Source organism: Canis lupus, chromosome 1 (genome assembly GCF_048164855.1).
Source record: "Canis lupus baileyi chromosome 1, mCanLup2.hap1, whole genome shotgun sequence".
Lineage (NCBI taxonomy): Eukaryota > Metazoa > Chordata > Mammalia > Carnivora > Canidae > Canis > Canis lupus.
In genome coordinates this window covers 60,109,770-60,130,234 of record NC_132838.1, presented here as the reverse complement: position 1 = coordinate 60,130,234, position 20,465 = coordinate 60,109,770, and the positions used below count along the sequence as shown (strand labels likewise).

General features: G+C 37.7%; 1 protein-coding gene across 1 annotated transcript in view; it reads left to right on the top strand.

The window, feature by feature from the left end:
* Positions 1-20,465, top strand: part of MAN1A1 (mannosidase alpha class 1A member 1) — a 166,628-nt gene that overhangs the window by 38,470 nt on the left and 107,693 nt on the right. The window contains exons 2-3 of the mRNA XM_072832001.1: positions 1,282-1,378; positions 3,882-3,997. Coding sequence (XP_072688102.1) covers positions 1,282-1,378; positions 3,882-3,997 — 213 coding nt within the window. The remainder of the gene's footprint in view (positions 1-1,281; positions 1,379-3,881; positions 3,998-20,465) is intronic.

Below are 20,465 nucleotides of genomic sequence, written 5' to 3'. Positions count from 1 at the left end.
TCATAGAGTTGTAATGAGAATTGAGTATGATACTGAATGTAGAGCATGTAGCAGAGTACCCAGCAAATTGTACAGATTTTTGTAGTTATTATTCATAGTAATAGTGAAGATAATATTCAAATTGGCTAAAGAAAGATGTTTATTACTGTGTTCAGGGACATATGAAGATTTAAGAAAATTATATTGATCTCACTGAAGATTTTTAGAAATAAACAGCCCTTGTGTTTGTAACTTTAGCTGATGCTTTTTAAAGGTATTTTAAAATATGGAGCCAGATTAGGACATTTTCAGATTATGTTCATATTTTGGTGACATTGCTAATGGATTGGGAATAGCAGCATGAATGAGACATGTGAAGAGTCTCCTGCCCTCTTTAAAAAAGGGATACAAAAATAATTATATTCCTTGAGTCCTAAAAAAAAATTCAACAACTGTTATACAGTGATTATACAACTATTTTGACAGGCTCTTAGAACAGTTTCTCCCCTTAAAAATCGTTCACTTTCTACTAGAGTTAATGTTTTAGCACAATAAGTCAGAACTTTATCTGTAAGCCAAGAGAAATTAATTTGGTTTTCATTATATATAAATTTTGTTAAAATTAATTGAAAATAATTGAAAATAATTTATACAATTAATGGCAGAGAAGTTTGGCCTTTAAAAACCTTCCTGGTACAAGGAGCCTAGAATGGAAGTATACGGGATCAGCTTCACATATATACACATGTATATAATTCAGGATTGATTATATTAAAACAAGCTGAAGTTTCCCCAAATTTAGATATAATCATAGAGTTTTACTTAAGTCCTCTACGCTTCTCCACGTAGACTTGGTCAAAATACATCAAAGTGTTTAAAGTGATAACCCTGAATATTTGTATATTATGAGGTTGACAAAATACAAAGAACCTTGTGAAAAAACCAGTACCTTAAATATAGACTCTGCAGATAAATCTTTCATGAGATTGAAATAGATAAATGTAAGAATGGTTCATCCTTTTTAGAATAAGCTAAATATCTGTTACTGGGAACTGACTTGAAAATAGTATGTGCTCTTTTAAACAAGAAATCTCCATTTGTAAATATAAAGGGGCAACGTGTGTGTGCGGGCACACGTGTGTGCCAGTTTATTCATATCATTGTCACCCTTTTAAATAATCATCCTTTTAACTAAGCAGTGAATTTTAAGGCTTTAACTTTTAGGTCTTCAATATATGATCTGTTTTGTAGCAAAAACCTCTTAAATTCAAATTATAATCCTGTTTTCACTTCTTTTCTCAGATGATGAAACATGCTTGGAATAATTATAAGCGTTATGCCTGGGGATTAAATGAACTGAAACCTATATCAAAAGAAGGCCATTCTAGCAGTTTGTTTGGTGAGTAGAATGTGCTTTGGTTTCTTAGTGACAATAATTTTTCTCCAGTTGACAGAACCTGTGAGAGGTGACGTTTGAGTGCCCCTCCAGTCCATGTAGGAAACTTGCATACCTGATGGAAGTTATCTGCGAGGACTGTGCATAGTATGTCCTTCAGACTGAGCACTGTATGTTAGAATCACTTACCTACCTTGAAAAAGTGATGCCTGAGGCACACTTCCAAAGATTCTCATTTAATGGACATAGGTTCAGCATCATGATTTTTAGCTCCTGGGGTGATACCCAGCAGAGGAGCATTTGGTCCACTGCATTAACTGCTTCCTATCAGGTAAAAGTTGTGTCTTTATTGATAAGCTGGCCAAGGCAGCCTGCCATGGTGATCTTCACTGTATCTTGGTGACTCCCAACAGTAGCTCTGGGTTTCTCCTGTTTGTGCCATGGAAGAGAAAGTGCAAATAGATTACGTCAGTTATTTAAACTTTCATTTGTCTACTTTGGCATGCTTTATTGCATTTGGTCCTCCCAGCAGCCCTTAGTGATTGGTACTGTGGATGTTAATAACATTCTCATTGTGGAGGTGAGGAAGCTAGGTAACAGAAAAGTTGGATTCCTTGGGTCACAGAGGTACCCAGTGCCCTTCTCATTGCACTGGATTCTTCTTTAACCTACACAATTTTGCCCATAAGTCCCAGGATGAAGGGAGTAGAGTCTTATTCTGACACTTCTTAATTCCCCATAGAAAATGTGACTTTTTATACTGTAACTGAAGGTGTTAAATAATATCAAATCATACAACAAGCAACAGTGTCAGCTGACACTCATGACACGCCAAGTGCCATTTTTCCGACATCTCACTTAACCTCATTATCATAGGCACTTTATAGATGAGAAAAAGGCAGCTCAGAACAGCTTACCACGTATTAGCCACGTACTAACTAGCCATGCTGGGGCCAGACCCAGGTGTGGTTAAGGTCAGAGTCCGTGGTCCTAATCACCACACTATGCTTCTCTCCATTTATTCAGGATCTTCCGTGTGGTGGGCTCTCCTTCTAGCACTGGTTTAATCACCGCAGTACAAGTCTTTGCAGAGTTCCTGGCCTCCTACAGAAGAGTTGTGTGTAAATAGTTGTCAAATCATTAGAGGGTTCAGGAGATATTCATCTGAAGTTCAGATATTCATATGAAGCAGGAACTCAGGTAGGGAGAAGGGAATTGTGAGAGCAGTGAGGGAGAGCTGGAAGAGGGGCAGAAAGGCTGGTTGGCCTATTACAGTGAAACAGTTTAGAGATGAAGAGAGTCCAACAAACTTGGAGTAGTGACAGTAGAAGCGATTTCAGGTGTATTTATAAAGTAGTGCTTTCACGACACAGTTATCAGCAGGGATGATGAATTGCAGGAATTGAACACAAATTCAGAAACTTCATGATGACTCAGAGGACTTTATTTTTTTCATTATTTACTATGACTTTTAACATCTAGTTCTGTTTTTGTTTTTATCCCTATGAAAGTTGCTCACATCATTGATAAATCAGTTTTGTGTAAATTTGTCATAATGTTTATCAAAGAGATTATTTGGTTCTCTGTTAATACAGTGATGATTGATTTTAAATTATTATGAAGCATTGAAACCTAGTAAGTCTCTTAATATGGAATGTGCAGATGAAGAAGACAGGACTTCTCAATGAGTGAAAATATCAGTGAGGGTGACAAAACATGAGAGACCTAACTCTGGGAAATGAACGAGGGGTAGTGGAAGGGGAGGTGGGCGGGGGGTTGGGGTGACTGGGTGATGGGCACTGAGGGGGCACTTGGGATGAGCACTGGGTGTTGTGCTATATGTTGGCAAATTGAACTCCAATTAAAAAAAAAAAAGACATGACTTCTCCATTCTGAGGAAGTTTATAGACTAAAAGAGATGTACACAAATAATTATAAATGGAAGGCAGAAAGTGATGAGTGCAAGACCAACGTAAAGCCTTCATGTCAAGGGAGTTCAGAGGAAATGAATCATCGAGTCGAGATGGGCTGGGTGGGTGGGAGGGGAGGTTAGGATCAGGCCTTCAAAGAGGGGGTGAAATTCCATTTTTGAATAATCACTTATTAGAGCTATCATAATTTTAGATTTAATTATATTTAAAAGTTTTGCACAGGTGTACTTATACGTGATTACGTCAAAATTAATATGTGTGTTGCTCCTCTGTTTCAGATCTACTTTTTTCTTGCTAGAGAATGCAGTCACAAATGAAATTCTAAGAGATTATTTTCTACAACTCAGAAGAAACTTTAAAGATTAGTGTATCAATCCATACCCTGTGATAATGATTAGTTGGGTTTTACTGCAGCTTTAAAATTTTCTTTCGTGATAGGAATTTTAGATTATGTTCAGTATTACCTTTTATTAATAAATTCAGTATTATCCTCTCCCTCTCCCTCTCCAGGTTTGGTCAATTTGCTTGTATGTATCTGTCAAATATTTTAATAGTTATTTTTCTGATATTTTCAGGTAGTATTAAAGGAGCAACAATAGTAGATGCCCTGGATACTCTTTTTATAATGGAAATGAAAGATGAATTTGAAGAGGCAAAATCATGGGTTGAAGAAAATCTAGATTTTAATGTGGTGAGTTAAACAAAAGTTGTCAATTCAGTTCTTAAATCTCAGTTTAACATGGACAAATTCTGTTGGGGGGCAAATTATGGTGTTATATGACCTAGCGGAAACAATGCAATTTTAAATAGTACCATACTATATTCTTGTCCTCCGTTACTACACAAGTACATGTCTTTGTTTTTTGGCAAATAAAATGTAAAGAAAAGGAAATGAAAATTTATGGAGACCTACATATGCCAAACATTCATGTTCAAGTCCCACAACCATCCTGTGAGATAGGCATTATTTTCATACCTGTACAGTTTAGAAATTAGAACTTTAGAGACTCATCCAGATCACAGCTAGTTGCGTGTCAGAGCCTCAGTGAGGCCAACACAGATCTGTGTGGCTCCGTGCTTGTGTTTGGCACTGGGGCAATTTCACTACATATAGATGCAGTCTGCCTTTTATTCCATATAACCATCCTGCTTTCCTATATCTACGCTATTCAGTCGGTTCCTGTGTCAAATCTTACATACATGTGGAGCAAAAAAGATAAAAGAATGTACTGCTTTGTATTCTTAATGGGGTGATGTTGATACATCAGCGGACCTGGGGTGCATAACCTTCTTTCATTAAACCTTCGTAGTCCGTCTGGCAGAGGATCATGTTATTCTTTGGGAAAAAATTTGTCTCCAACACAAAATCTTTGATTACAAAGCTGACATGCAAAGCAGTCCAGGTGGTAAACATTGTCCTTGGCGCACATCACCATCTCAAAGGCCCTGGCACATTGTTTTGATTTTGTTAAATTAACTTTTGTTAATCAGAGCACAGGGTGCCAGATGAGTGAGCTCTGCAGTTCAACAAAGACCACAAGAGAAATTAAAACAGAGAAGTTTATTACTCACAGGTCCTGAGGAGGTGCACAGCAGGCCTCTAGGGGCCACAACGGGGAGGTCAAGGCAGAGGACAGATAGACAGGACCTGGGGCACATGCCTTTATTAGAGTGGGTATAGTCCTTTGGGGTCTAGGCTAAAGCCAATTTGGTCAATGCAAACCAAAAAAGAGCTAGGGTTTGGTAAGCTCCGCAAACAAAAAAAGGGGTCTTTTCTGAGGAGTGCACAAGGGGACGGCCCTGGGAGCTGAGGGAGACTGTTGATCACAAGGACGACTGGGGGAGTCATATCAGGAACTTGCATTTGCTTGTGCCTCTGCGGGCTGTTATCCAAGGCATGCGCTTGCATGAGAGGCTGGCATTGCTTGAGGTCCCCCACAGGCCGCCTGAACGCTGAGGCAGCAATACCATAGAGATGCTCGGCTAAACTCTCAACGTACATCCAACAGCAGCTCTGTCTCCTCTTGCACAAGTACAGTTTCCAGCTTTATTCGTTGTATGCCCTTATCTGAATAAAGTTTTGTCAATATGAATTTGAAGTCCTTTAAAAAATCTTGTTTGCATACTCTCATTCTTAACAAATACTTCGAAACCCATTATACACCAAGGAAAAAGTTCAGAATTAAGGAGAATGGACACTTCCAGTCCTTCTTGATAATTTTTATTTGGGAGGACACCATCATGTCAGAGCTAATCTCATTCCATAGTCACTGTTTTACCTCACATAATGAGGTTGACAAAACATTTGTTTTAAGAGGAGTGTTGGCCCAGCTTTTTTCAGTCATTCACTCATTTGGCATTATTGGTATTATTTTTAATCTGAGATTGTTCTGCAGAAAGCATAGCAAACCTCTTGTCCATCTGGTATTCATGCAGTAATTGTCTGTAAATCCCCATAACCAGGCCCAAGCAACATGCTCTGTGTTGACAATGGGCAAAGAAAGATTGTTTCCCTGTCAACATCTCCACTTTGTGGAGCTCTTATTCTCCCACAGACCCAGTGAGGATACCAATGGCAGAGTGTTAAAGATTAGTAAGACTAAATCTTTTTCCTAACTCTGCATTAAAAACCTATGTAAATTAAAACTTCAAATATTTTGTCCCAACCCTCTTATTAATTGCCTTATATGCCCCATTTTGAAGATCACTGCCTTAAAGAACAATTAGATAAGTCTATGTTTAATCTGCCTTATAATTGAATTGAGAATATAAAGAAGACATATGCCAATATAAAGGGACCTTGGAGATCAATGTGTTCAGCTCTTTCATTTTAAAAATGAGAAAACAGACCCAGGGAGCTGGTGATTTGCTCAAGGTTCTACAGCTATTTGATTGGAATGACTTGTGGTAGCTCTAATATTATTAATGGAATATGAAAAATTAAAGCAGTGAAAAAGGAAATTCTGTTTCTTTTTGAGGGTTTGTTGTCTCTTACTAGCATTACTGCCCCACCTTGTTATTTATAAATTCAGCTACCCACCTTTAAATAGGGCTTGTCTTGAGCTATCTATGGGAGAGAAAATGGATAGTGTGTTCCCTTCCTGCAACCCTCTCAAGAAAGGTTCGGAGAATAGGAACTGAATCCTTCCAAAATCAAGTATTGTTTTTTCCTACTGTTACCCAGTATTTTTTTCTTTGTTTATTTCTCTAATTCAAGTACAATTAACATAGTTAGTTTTGGGTATACAACATAGTGATTCAACAATTCTATATATTATTCAGTGCTCATCAAGATAAAAATACTCTTAATCCCCTTTACTATTTCTCACACACACACACACACACACACACACACACACCCTTGTGTTAACACCAGTTCCCTGTATTTAAGAATCTAGTTTAGGGGGATTTTTCCTCTCAGTTTCTTTTTTGTTTTGTTTCTAAAATTTCCATATATGAGTGAGATCATACGGTGTTTGTCCTCCTCTGACTAATTTATTTCACTTAGCATTTTACTCTCTAGGTCCATCCATATTGTTGCAAATGGCGAGATTTCATTTTTTCATGGCTGAGTCATATTCCAAATATATATCTCACATCTTCATTCATCTGTTGATGGACACTTGGGTTGTTTCCATATCTTGGATATTGTAAATCATGCTACAATAAACATAAGGGTACATGTATCTTTTCAAATCAGTGTTACCATTTTCTTTGGATAAATACCCAGGAGTGGAATTATTGGATCAAATGGTATTTCTCTTTTTAAGTTTTAGAGGAAGCTTCCTACTATTTTCCACTGTAGCTGCATCAATTTGGATTCCCACAAGTGTTCCCTATTCTCCACATCTTTGCCACCACTTGTTATTTCTTGTGTATTGTGACATTCTGACAGGTGTAAGGTGATATCCCACATGATTTTAATTTGCATTTTCCTGATGATCAGTGATGTTGAACATCTTTTCATGTGTCTGTTGGTCAGCTGTATGTTTTCTTTGGAAAAATGTCTATTCAGGTCCTCTGCCCATTTTTTAATCAGATTTCTTTTTTGGTCTTAAATGCTAAAATTTTTTGTATATTTTGGATGGTAACCCCTTATTAGAAATATCAATTGCAAATGTCTTTTCCCATTCAGTAGATTGCTTTTTTGTTTTGTTGATGGTTCCTTTGCTGTGCAAAAGCTTTTTACTTTATATAGTCCCAATCCTTTCACTTTGCTTTTGTTTCCTTCTCCTGAGGGAATGTTTCTACCATGTCAAGGAAATTACTCCCTGTGTTTTCTTCTAGGAATTTTTTGGTTTCAGATCTCACATTTAGGACTTTAATCCAGTTTAAGTTTATTTTTGTGTATGGTCCAAGAACGTGGTCTAGTTTGATTCTTTTGGATGTGCCTGTCCACTTTTCCCAACACCACGTGTTGAAGAGGCTGTCTTTTTCCCCATTGTATATTCTTGCCTTGTCATAGATTAATTGCCCAAACAAGTGTGTGTTTATTTCTGGATTCTCCATTCTGTTCTATTGATCTACATGTCTGTTTCTGTGCTAGTACCAGACTGTTTTGATTACTACAGCTTTGTGTAGTATATCTTGAAATCTGGAATTGTGATGCCACCAGCTTTGTTGTTTTTCAAGATTACTTTGGCTATTTGGGGGCCTTTGTGTTTTCATACAAATTTTAGGATTATTTGTGCTAGTTCTGTGAAAAATGATATTTTGATAGAGATTGCATTAAATCTATAGATTGTTTTGGGTAGTATGGATATTTTAGCAGTATTGGCTCTTCTAATCCATGAGCATGGAATATTGTTCCATTTGTTTGTGTCACCTTTAGTTTCTTTCATCATTGTTTTAGTTTTCAGAGTACTCCTCCTTGGTTAGGTTTATTCCTAGGCATTTTATTATTTTTGGTGCTGTTGTAAGTGGGATTGTTTTCTTAATTTCTCTTTCTGCTGCTGCTTTGTTAATGTATAGAATTACAACAGATTTCTGTATATTAATTTGTATCCTACATCTTTACTGAACTCATTTATCTAAAATTGAATGATTGAAGACAGGAAAGTAGATGTTAGTGCTACTAGACCTGAATAGTATCTGATAATTAAAGAATTGCTTCCCTAGACCTTCCCAAATAATGCCACAATTCTTTGCTTTCATGACTGGCAGTAGTCTGAGAAACCTAAGAATCATTTATTTAAAAGAACTAAGTACAAAGGCCTCTCAAGCTAACAGACAAGATAACAGAAAGCAGTTGGCTGACCTCAGACCACTACCAGGTGACATGAATGTGTTCTATGGACCGTGGGGACTGCGCGGAAGCAAAGGGAAGGAATCTAATAGAGGTTATCAGACTGTGGAGAAGAGCCAAATTTTTTGTTTCCTTACTTGTAACATAAAGCAATTGGACTATTGTTAAGTGATTGCTAAGCTACTGACCTTTAATGTTGTTTTTTTTTTTAATTGTATTTTTGTTTTTTAATAAGATTTTATCCTATTAATTGACAGACTTGTGAAAAGTAAGTACCATGTTAGAACTGTTATTGATAATCTTGGTCTGTATCTTTCAAAATATACTTTAAAAATCATAGCCATGGGTCTCAAATTTCTGTTGATTATACTATTGCGAATGTGAGAGGTTTTCAAATGTTTGTTATAGTTCTCTTTTTGGGCATTGTCATATTTTCCTTTAAAAGAAAGTTTATAAAAAAAAAAAAGTTTATCAATAGCAGCCAAGTGATAGTACTTCTTACATTAAAATTAGTAAATAAAATTCAGGGAACTTATACTGTTTTACTCTCTGAATCATTATTTTATAATCTTCTTCAGCTTACAGTTTTGTAGTTGGTTTTAATGTCTTATATGAGAATGTGCTTTCTAATGACTCAGGTTACCCAGAGATTCGGGTGACTATCAACAATTACACACTTTTCTTTCTGAAAACACAAACTTTTCCCATTTATCTGAAGGGTGAAGAAATTGGAAAAGCTTAAGCAAAGAGAGAAAATGTGTTTTATTTTTATGGATAAAATGTAATGTTATTCCAGCATAGATAAATTATTGCTTGTTTTTAAATTCACACTTTTTCCTGAGAAAGCATTATAATTGACAATGTGAGGGTATTGCAAAAAAGTTAATGCATCCAAATTTATTACAAGGGAAAAAAAGAAGAAGGAAACAGAAACACTGATATTGAGCATTGGTTTATCCTGTGGTGCTCCTGAGTATAAACCAATCTTTCAGTCAAGGATAAATTTGTTTGTATGTGAAATATTCAATTTGTATCACTTAAAGGTATAAAGTAAATGTTTTTTATTGGTTTATACAGTCATTAAAATTCATTTAATTAAGGCATAGCAAGTTGATTCAATTTGCATACTTGGTAGCACAAAGTTCAAATGGCTTTAATAACAGACTTAAAATAAATCACTGGGATAATTTGTAGGAGCATGGGCCTCCTAGGTGGAGCTTTGTATTCCATTCAAGTATCTGTGGAGGCACATGGGTCTGGGCAGACCTCTAAGGGTAGACTCCAATGGATGAGTTTTCGGTTTTAATTCAAAGTAATCCTAAAACAAAGAATGTAAAACAGATTCTTGATTGCTCATTATTATTCATTACTTCATTCATGTACTATTCACCAAATACCCTTTAAGGATCAGTTACTTACCCTCATGGAGTTTATAGTCTAGAAGGAAAAATAGAATACTTAGCTAGAACTAGGTTTTCTTAGGAAGAAATGACGGAAAGAGGAAAATACCATCTAAAGAGTGCTGAGACATGCCAAGTATTATGCTAGGTGATTTTTTCCAATAGGTTATCTCATTTAGTGTTTGTGACAACGATACAGAGTAAGTGGTATTTTCCCTGTTTTTATAGATGAAGAGGCGATTAATTAACCTGCCCCAAATCATGCAGCAAGTAAAAGCCGTGAGTGAACAAGGGCTGCCCAACTCAGTGACCCTGTTTTTATTGCAGAGGAAATACGAAGAATTGAGAAATATATAGGCAGCCAGAGAAGGAGTCCTCCAAGGTTAGGCATATACTCTTAATATCACAGCACTCATTAAAGTGCATTTTTCCATAGGTATTCAATAAATTCTAATTAAATGAATGAGAAGTTACGCTCTCTTGCCCCACTTCCCAATAGACTGTGCTAGACTCAGCTAGAAGACAGGCTGACAGGGTGTACAGGTAACTGTACTGTGCCATATTTGAAATAGTTAGAAATAATCTGGAGTTCAAGTGCAGTTGATCTACCTGTTTTTACCTAGCCTACTTTCAGAAGGGATTTGTGATAGCTCCTGGTACAGGAAAATCATTAAAGCAAGGACAAATGCTCAAGAGTTTCATCTCTGGGCATTTTTAAATTCAGTTCTGAGCTTCCTATTCTTTACTGTCACCTCAAAGAAGTATTGATCCCCTACATCCTCACATGGGAAATGTTGAAAACTGTCTTCAGTATGAATTTTATAGAATATGTAGAAATTTTCTCCAGAGGATAATTTCTTGTATAAAACCTCAGTGAAAGCCAAATTTATGTTAAAATTACTATTAAAAAGCAATTTTCTTCATTAAAGTCAAGTGAGACCTTTGTATGAGAGGCCGAGCTTTGAGAATGATTAGCCTGTTCCAGACACTTACCTAGGAACACATTGAGAATGGTGGTCTTGAGCAAGCACCTGGATTGTACTTTTGATTGTAATGAATACTGTATGCTTTAGAAATCAGATACAAGGGGATTCCTGGGTGGCCCAGGGGTTTAGCGCCTGCCTTTGGCCCAGGGTGTGATCCTGGAGTCCCGGGATCAAGTCCCACATCAGGCTCCCTGCATGGAGCCTGCTTCTCCCTCTGCCTGTGTCTCTGCCTCTCTCTCTCTCTCTCTCTCTCTCGAATAATAAATAAAATATTAAAAAAGATATCAGATACAGTTGACATATAATGTTATATTAGTTTCAAGTGTACAACATAGTGATTTCACAATTCTATTCACTATGTAATGCTGATGACATTAAGTATACTCGCCCTCTGTCACCATACAGTGTTCTTACAATATTATTGACTAATTGAATATTTCCTATTCTGTACTTTTCATTCCTGTGACTTTATTTTATAGCTGGAAGTTTGTACTTCTTAATCATCTTCATCTATTATCCCCACCTCCTCACCTGTAGCAATGACCGGACTGTTACCTGTATTTATGAATATGTTTGTTTTTCTTCATTTGTTTTGTCTTTTAGATTCCACATATAAATGAAATCATATGATATTTGTAAAGATTTATGGTATTCATCTGACTTGTTTTACTTAGTATAATAACCTCTAGGTCCATCCATATTGTCACAAATGGCAAGATTTTATCCTTTTTCCTTGCTGAGTAGTATTTGTGTGTGTGTATGCATGCATACCATATATCTTTTTGAATTAGTGTTTTCATTTTTCTTTAAGTAAATACCCAAAAGTGGAATTACTAGCTCATATGGTATTTTGTTTTTTTGAGGCACACCCATACTGTTTTCCATGGTGGCTGCACCAGTTTATATTCCCACCAACAGTTTAATGACCCAGATTGTTCTTTTTTTTTTTTTTTTCCAGATTGTTCTTTTATCCAGACAGAATGTCATCCTACTTTCCAGGAAAATAAGCTATAAGGTTCCCTGTTAGAAAGATGTAAATAAATTGACCTCAAAAAACAATTTTGTATCTTCTCAAATGCATGAATGAGTACTTGACTAAGGTCCAGAGTTCTATGCCATAGACCATGAAAGAAGTGACTTTTGCCTTAGCATTTGCCTTAGTCTGTTTTAGAGCAGCATTATATCCTCATGAGTACAGATAAGTTAATTATCTTGTTGAATAGAGTTATTCAGTATTTTCTATCTGAATGCTAATCAGAGCCTGCCAAGGGTGATGATTTGGGTTTTGACTTTAAAAGGATACTGAGTTGTTCTCTCTGACAGTAATTAGTGATAGATTGGACTGCTATTTGAGGGCTCTTCTGGGTCTGCATAGTAAAACCAATCTATTCACATAGAGAAGATGGTTGTTTGCCTATCTTTGTGGCCTAAAGAACTTGCACTTTGTTCACCTTCACAGGTAGATCATATTACTTAAATATGAAACTAAAAGTTTCTAGGACATATGTTACACTAGTTTACATTGTTTAATACCGCAATTTAATCTGTTAAAAGGAGTTTATGCTTTTTTTTTTTAATTTATTTTTATTGGTGTTCAATTTACCAACATACAGAATAACCCCCAGTACCCGTGACCCATTCACTCCCACCACCCGCCCTCCTCCCCTTCCACCACCCCTAGTTCGTTTCCCAGAGTTAGGAGTCGTCATGTTCTGTCTCCCTTTCTGATATTTCCCACACATTTCTTCTCCCTTCCCTTATATTCCCTTTGACTATTATTTATATTCCCCAAATGAATGAGAACATACACTGTTTGTCCTTCTCCGATTGACTTACTTCACTCAGCATAAAACCCTCCAGTTCCATCCACGTTGAAGCAAATGGTGGGTATTTGTCATTTCTAATGGCTGAGGAATATTCCATTTTATACATAGACCACAGCTTCTTTATCCATTCATCTTTCGATGGACACCGAGGCTCCTTCCACACTTTGGCTATTGTGGACATTGCTGCTAGAAACATCGGGGTGCAGGTGTCCCGGCGTTTCATTGCATCTGTATCTTTGGGATAAATCCCCAACAGTGCAATTGCTGGGTCGTAGGGCAGGTCTATTTTTAACTCTTTGAGGGACCTCCACACAGTTTTCCAGAGTGGCTGCACCAGTTCACATTCCCACCAACAGTGTAAGAGGGTTCCCTTTTCTCCACATCCTCTCCAACATTTGTGGTTTCCTGCCTTGTGAATTTTCCCCATTCTCACTGGTGTGAGGTGGTATCTCATCGTGGTTTTGATTTGTATTTCCCTGATGGCAAGTGATGCAGAGCATTTTCTCATGTGCGTGTTGGCCACGTCTGTGTGTTCCTCTGTGAGATTTCACTTCATGTCTTTTGCCCATTTCCTGATTGGATTGTTTTTCTTTGCTGTTGAGTTTAATAAGTTCTTTATAGATCTTGGAAACTAGCCCTTTATCTGATATGTCATTTGCAAATATCTTCTCCCATTCTGTAGGTTGTCTTTTAGTTTTGTTGACTGTATCCTTTGGTGTGCAAAAGCTTCTTATCTTGATGAAGTCCCAATAGTTCATTTTTGCTTTTGTTTCTTTTGCCTTCGTGGATGTATCTTGCAAGAAGTTACTATGGCCGAGTTCAAAAAGGGTGTTGCCTGTGTTCTCCTCTAGGATTTTGATGGAATCTTGTCTCACATTTAGATCTTTCATCCATTTTGAGTTTATCTTTGTATATAGTGTAAGAGAGTGGTCTAGTTTCATTCTTCTGCATGTGGATGTCCAATTTTCCCAGCACCATTTATTGAAGAGGAGACTGTCTTTCTTCCAATGGATAGTCTTTCCTCCTTTATCGAATATTAGTTGCCCATAAAGTTCAGGATCCACTTCTGGGTTCTCTATTCTGTTCCATTGATCTATGTGTCTGTTTTTGTGCCAGTACCACACTGTCTTGATGACCACAGCTTTGTAGTACAACCTGAAATCTGGCATTGTGATGCCCCCAGCTATGGTTTTCTTTTTTAAAATTCCCCTGGCTATTCGGGGTCTTTTCTGATTCCACACAAATCTTAAAATAATTTGTTCTAACTCTCTGAAGAAAGTCCATGGTATTTTGATAGGGATTGCATTAAACGTGTATATTGCCCTGGGTAACATTGACATTTTCACAATATTAATTCTGCCAATCCATGAGCATGGAATATTTTTCCATCTCTTTGTGTCTTCCTCAATTTCTTTCAGAAGTGTTCTATAGTTTTTAGGGTGTAGATCCTTTACCTCTTTGGTTAGGTTTATTCCTAGGTATCTTATGCTTTTGGTGCAATTGTAAATGGGATTGACTCCTTAATTTCTCTTTCTTCAGTCTCATTGTTAGTGTATAGAAATGCCACTGATTTCTGGGCATTGATTTTGTATCCTGCCACACTACCAAATTGCTGTATGAGTTCTAGCAATCTTGGGGTGGAGACTTTTGGGTTTTCTATGTAGAGTATCATGTCATCGGTGAAGAGGGAGAGTTTGACTTCTTCTTTGCCAATTTGAATGCCTTTAATGTCTTTTTGTTGTCTGATTGCTGAGGCTAGGACTTCCAGTACTATGTTGAATAGCAGTGGTGAGAGTGGACATCCCTGTCTTGTTCCTGATCTTAGGGGAAAGGCTCCCAGTGCTTCCCCATTGAGAATGATATTTGCTGTGGGCTTTTCGTAGATGGCTTTTAAGATGTTGAGGAATGTTCCCTCTATCCCTACACTCTGAAGAGTTTTGATCAGGAATGGATGCTGTATTTTGTCAAATGCTTTCTCTGCATCTAATGAGAGGATCATATGGTTCTTGGTTTTTCTCTTGCTGATATGATGAATCACATTGATTGTTTTATGGGTGTTGAACCAGCCTTGTGTCCCGGGGATAAATCCTACTTGGTCATGGTGAATAATTTTCTTAATGTACTGTTGGATCCTATTGGCTAGTGTATCTTGTTGAGAATTTTTGCATCCATGTTCATCAGGGGTATTGGTCTGTAATTCTCCTTTTCGGTGGGGTCTTTGTCTGGTTTTGGAATTAAGGTGATGCTGGCCTCATAGAACGAATTTGGAAGTACTCCATCTCTTTCTATCTTTCCAAACAGCTTTAGGAGAATAGGTATGGTTTCTTCTTTAAACGTTTGATAGAATTCCCCTGGGAAGCCATCTGGCCCTGGACTTTTGTGTCTTGGGAGGTTTTTGATGACTGCTTCAATTTCCTCCCTGGTTATTGTCCTGTTCAGGTTTTCTATTTCTTCCTGTTCCAGTTTTGGTAGTTTGTGGCTTTCCAGGAATGCATCCATTTCTTCTAGATTGCCTAATTTATTGGCGTATAGCTGTTCATAATATGTTTTTAAAATCGTTTGTATTTCCTTGGTGTTGGTAGTGATCTCTCCTTTCTCATTCATGATTTTATTAATTTGAGTCTTCTCTCTCTTCTTTTTAATAAGGCTGGCTAATGGTTTATCTGTCTTATTAATTCTTTTAAAGAACCAACTCCTGGTTCTGTTGATCTGTTCCACAGTTCTTCTGGTCTCGATTTCGTTGAGTTCTGCTCAAACATAATTAACTCTCTTCTTCTGCTGGGTGTAGGATCTATCTGCTGTTTTTTCTCTAGCTCCTTTATGTGTAAGGTTAGCCTTTGTATTTGAGTTCTTTCCAGCTTTTGAATGGATGCTTGTATTGTGATGTATTTCCCTCTTAGGACTGCTTTTGCTGTATCCCAAAGATATTGAATGGTTGTATCTTCATTCTCCTTAGTTTCCATGAATCTTTTTAATTCTTCCTTAATTTCCTGGTTGACCCTTTCATCTTTTAGCAGGATGGTCCTTAACTTCCACGTGTTTGAGGTCCTTCCAAACTTCTTGTTGTGATTTAGTTCTAATTTCAAGGCATTATGGTCTGAGAATATGCAGGGGACGATCCCAATCTTTTGGTATCGGTTCAGACCCGATTTGTGACCCAGTATGTGGTCTATTCTGGAGAAAGTTCCATGTGCACTTGAGAAGAATGTGTATTCAGTTGAGTTTGGATGTAAAGTTCTGTAGATATCTGTGAAATCCATCTGGTCCAGTGTATCATTTAAAGCTCTCGTTTCTTTGGAGATGTTGTGCTTAGAAGACCTATCAAGGGTAGAAAGAGCTAGATTGAAGTCACCAAGTATAAGTGTATTATTATCTAAGTATTTCTTCACTTTGGTTATTAATTGATTTATATATTTGGCAGCTCCCACATTCGGGGCATATATATTGAGGATTGTTACGTCCTCTTGTTGAATAGATCCTTTAAGTATGATATAGTGTCCCTCTTCATCTCTCACTACAGTCTTCGGGGTAAATTTTAGTTCATCTGATATAAGGATGGCTACCCCTGCTTTCTTTTGAGGACCATTTGAATGGTAAATGGTTCTCCAACCTTTTATTTTCAGGCTGTAGGTGTCCTTCTGTCTAAAAGGAGTCTCTTGTAGACAGCAAATAGATGGGTCCTGCTTTTTTATCCAGTCTGAAACCCTGCACCTTTTGATGGGGTCATTAAGCCCATTCACGTTCAGAGTTACTATTGAGAGATATGAGTTTAGTGTCATCATGATATCTATTCAGTCCTTGTTTTTGTGGACTGTTCCACTGAACTTCTTCTTAAAGGGGAATTTTAAGAGTCCCCCTTAAAATTTCTTGCAGAGCTGGTTTGGAGGTCACATATTCTTTAAGTTCCTGCCTGTCTTGGAAGCTCTTTATCTCTCCTTCCATTTTGAATGGGAGCCTTGCTGGATAAAGTATTCTTGGTTGCATGTTCTTCTCATTTAGGACCCTGAATAGATCCTGCCTGCCCTTTCTGGCCTGCCAGATCTCTGTGGAGAGGTCTGCTGTTACCCTAATACTCCTTCCTCCCCATAAAAGTCAGGGATTTCTTGTCTCTTGCTGCTTTAAGGATCTTCTCTTTATCTTTGGAACTTGCAAGCCCGAGCCCCCCCGAGCTGCTCCCACCCCGCAGCCCCCTCCGCACGGAGCCTCTTCCTCCGCCCGAGCCCCTCCGAGCTGCTCCGGTCCCGCCGTGCGCGCTGCAGCCCTTAGGGAGCTCGGCGCACTCTCCCGGGGCGCAGGTGTCTGTTAGTGTCCCAGGGAGCCCGAGGGCATCCCTGCCCTCCTGGGTCCTGCTCCAACTCCCTGCGAGCCCCTTTCCGCCCGGGAAGGTCGGTGCAGCTCCTGCTCCTCCGGGACGGGGCTCTCCTGTCCTGGGGACACTCGCCCCGGCCTCAGCCCGGCTCCTCGCGGGGCCCCTCCCCCTTGGAGGCCTTTTGTTCCTTTATTTCTTTTTCCCCGTCTTCCTACCTTGATAGAAGCACGAACTCTTCTCACTGTAGCATTCCAGCTGTTCTCTCTTTAAATCTCAGGCCGAATTCATAGATTTTCAGGATAATTTGAAAGTTTTCTAGGTAATTTGGGGGGACAGGTGACTTGGGGACCCTACTCTTCCGCCATCTTGCCCCTTCTCACAGGAGTTTATACTTTTAATCCCCAAAATATTAATACAACATGTACTTTGAAATACTATTTATAAAGATCCCTTATAAGCTTGAAAATAGACAAGTTGTATAGCCAGGTAACTGCTCTTTAATCAGTGGCTTTGAAAAGTCTTATCCTGGGGTGCCTGGGTGGCTTAGTCAGTTAAGCATCTGATGACTCCTGGTTTCTACTCAGGTCATGATCTCAGAGTCGTGGGATCAAGCCCTGCATTGGGCTCTGGGCTCAGCTTGGAGTCTGCTTCAGATTCTCTCTCCCCTCCCTCCTTCTCGCAGTCTGTTACTCTCTCAAATAAATCTTTCAAAAAGAAAAAGAAAGAGAGAGAGAGAGAGAGAGAGAGAGAGAGAGAGAAAGAAAGAAAGAAAGAAAGAAAGAAAGAAAGAAAGAAAGAAAGAAAGAAGGAAGGAAGACAGGCTGACAGTTCATCTCACAGTTCATATATATGTAGTGAACCAAAGGCCAGAAATATTCAGGAATAAACTTATTATTAATATCTAAGACACCCAAGACAATATAAGAGATTAGTACTGAGGCCTAATTTTTCCATGATTTGTTACTCCTTGAGTCTAGATGTGTCCTTATTTATACCATATATTTTATTAAATTTACACATGAATGCGGTTAAGTGTATCCTTCGATTCAAGGCTGTTGGTGGTGGAAAGTCAAAATGAAAGAACAGTTTCTCCAGTCCAGATTTTTTGTGGTTAGGCCTTCAGGCAAAATTTTCAGCTTCCACTTGTTTATCAATTGTGATTTTAACTAATAGGTGCATGCAATTTAGCCAGAAGCCTGAATCTTCTCAAACTGGGACTCACATATTGACAGTGCACTAGGAGCTACAGAATACATGGAGCATATTCTTGTAATGTAAACTTACTTAAAGATTTAAGGAATTAAATTTTGTTTTAAAATAAACACAGATTAAGGAAACTACAAAACTCACATTAATTATTAGAAAAAAATCACAAAATATTTTAGTATTACAGGCTGTTTGGGGCTCCCCTTCATGACATACTATCCTTTCCCTGCCCTAACCCCTCTGTCTTTAGGTTAAGTCACAGGAAAAGTTTTAGAAAATCTTAAAAGCCACTGCATGAATATTAATGACATGAATATATTCACTTAAATTTAACAAAATTATTTTAATGGAAATCATAATCAGAAATTTATAAAAATAGCCTAAGACCATGATTATAGAAATTCCCTTTTGAAAATCCAGGTATCCTATAAAGTATATCAAACCCAAAAGGAAGTTTGGTTATATTTCAAAAGAAGAGTTTTAGCCATTGAGAAATAGTACTCCCATGAGGGTTAGAGAAGATGTGTCAGTTTGCATTCTGAAATTTAGAATGTTAGGATTCTAGAGTTTCTGATTTTCCAGCAACCCCTGAGGAAATAAAGTAACTAAGCTGAGTTACTGTGCAGTGGGTAATGGTGGCGGCTGTCCACTGAGCATACTGTGCCGAGTGCCATGCGCAGTGCTTTACATTCACAGACTCATAACGTCTTGTAAAGAATGCCTTGTCCCTTTTTACAAATGAGAAAACAGAGACTCAAAGAGAGTAAGTGACTTGTCTGGGATCTTACACTCAGCTAGTTCCAGAAGCAGCCTTCAATCTCAGGTCTTTCTGACTCTAGGGTAGTGTTTTTATGGTCTGTTGCCAATGTAGAATACCAATTTGCTCCGGTGGGATAATTTTCATTTTTTTGGTCCTTTTTATCTAAGGATCTGTAAAGAGTGACCAAAAGTGTCTAAACCTCAGTCTTCTGCCCTATAACATAAAACAGCCAGGAATGTTGAAAGATCTCTCAAGCTAAGGTTTCTAAATAATTTAGATTTAACTTTGATAAAAAGACATAGAAAAAATAATATGTTGAGAATTCTAATGTCATTCCAGTTTTCACAAGGAGGAAAATGTGATGACTCTTGAGTATTACTAATGGTGATATGACATTCCAGAGCAAGACTTTAGACGACAAGGACATAGCAAACACTGGATAGCTGTATGAATTCACCAGCAAGCCAGATTTGCTTCTTAGGCTCACCAGACTGCTACATCCATGAAATTCAAAAGCAAAGCAACTGACCTGGAGCATGGTACTTGGCAAGGTCATTTCTCAATATTTTACAGACAGAGCAGGATAAACAGAATTTAGGTTCTAGAATACATTGTTAGATCAATAGCTGATTGAACAGCTGTAACCAATAGGTGATTGATATCTAGCTGAAGATACAGTTCTGATGATATTTGACATGACTCAGTCTTCTGCCTTGCAATAATTTTTATCAAATGTCTATATAAAGGTCCTGATTATCCAAAATTTTCATAGGAGGAAGAGAATGCATATCTAGTGTACCCATGGCCAGAATAAGAATATGAAAATCACCTTAACAGGCTTTAGTAGGCAGAAATGTAGAGGACTGTTCTCAGTTTTTAAAACTGAAAAATACAAGTAAAAATAGAGTCATAGGATTTGAGGGTTTAAATCCATTAGATTTTATTGTAAGACATTGCTACCTTTAGACATAAGAAATACAGCTATGTGAACCAAAATAAATTAATGAATTACCTTCCTTTTTCCTTATTAGCAATTTTGTGGAATAAAAAATCTTTTACCAATGTTTATACAATGCTCATTCAGAATGGTACACCTCATTGGTAAATTCTACCTATATAGAGTGATTTTAGTCAAATTATATCAGATGCATATTGCAGATTATGAAATACTGTTAAACTCACCAAGGAGTCTTATATTATGCTTTTGTGTAGCTCTGGCTCAGTAATTCTCTCCTTAAAAAAAAAAAAAAAAAACATTTATTTACTTGAGAGAAAGGATGTGTATGAGCAGAGTGCAGAGAGGCAGAGGGAGAGGGAGAGAATCCTCAAGCAGACTCCCTGCTAAGCACATAGCCCTACATGGGGCTCAATCCAAAGATCCTAAGACCATGACCTAAGCTGAAAATGAACTACCCACTTTAACCAAC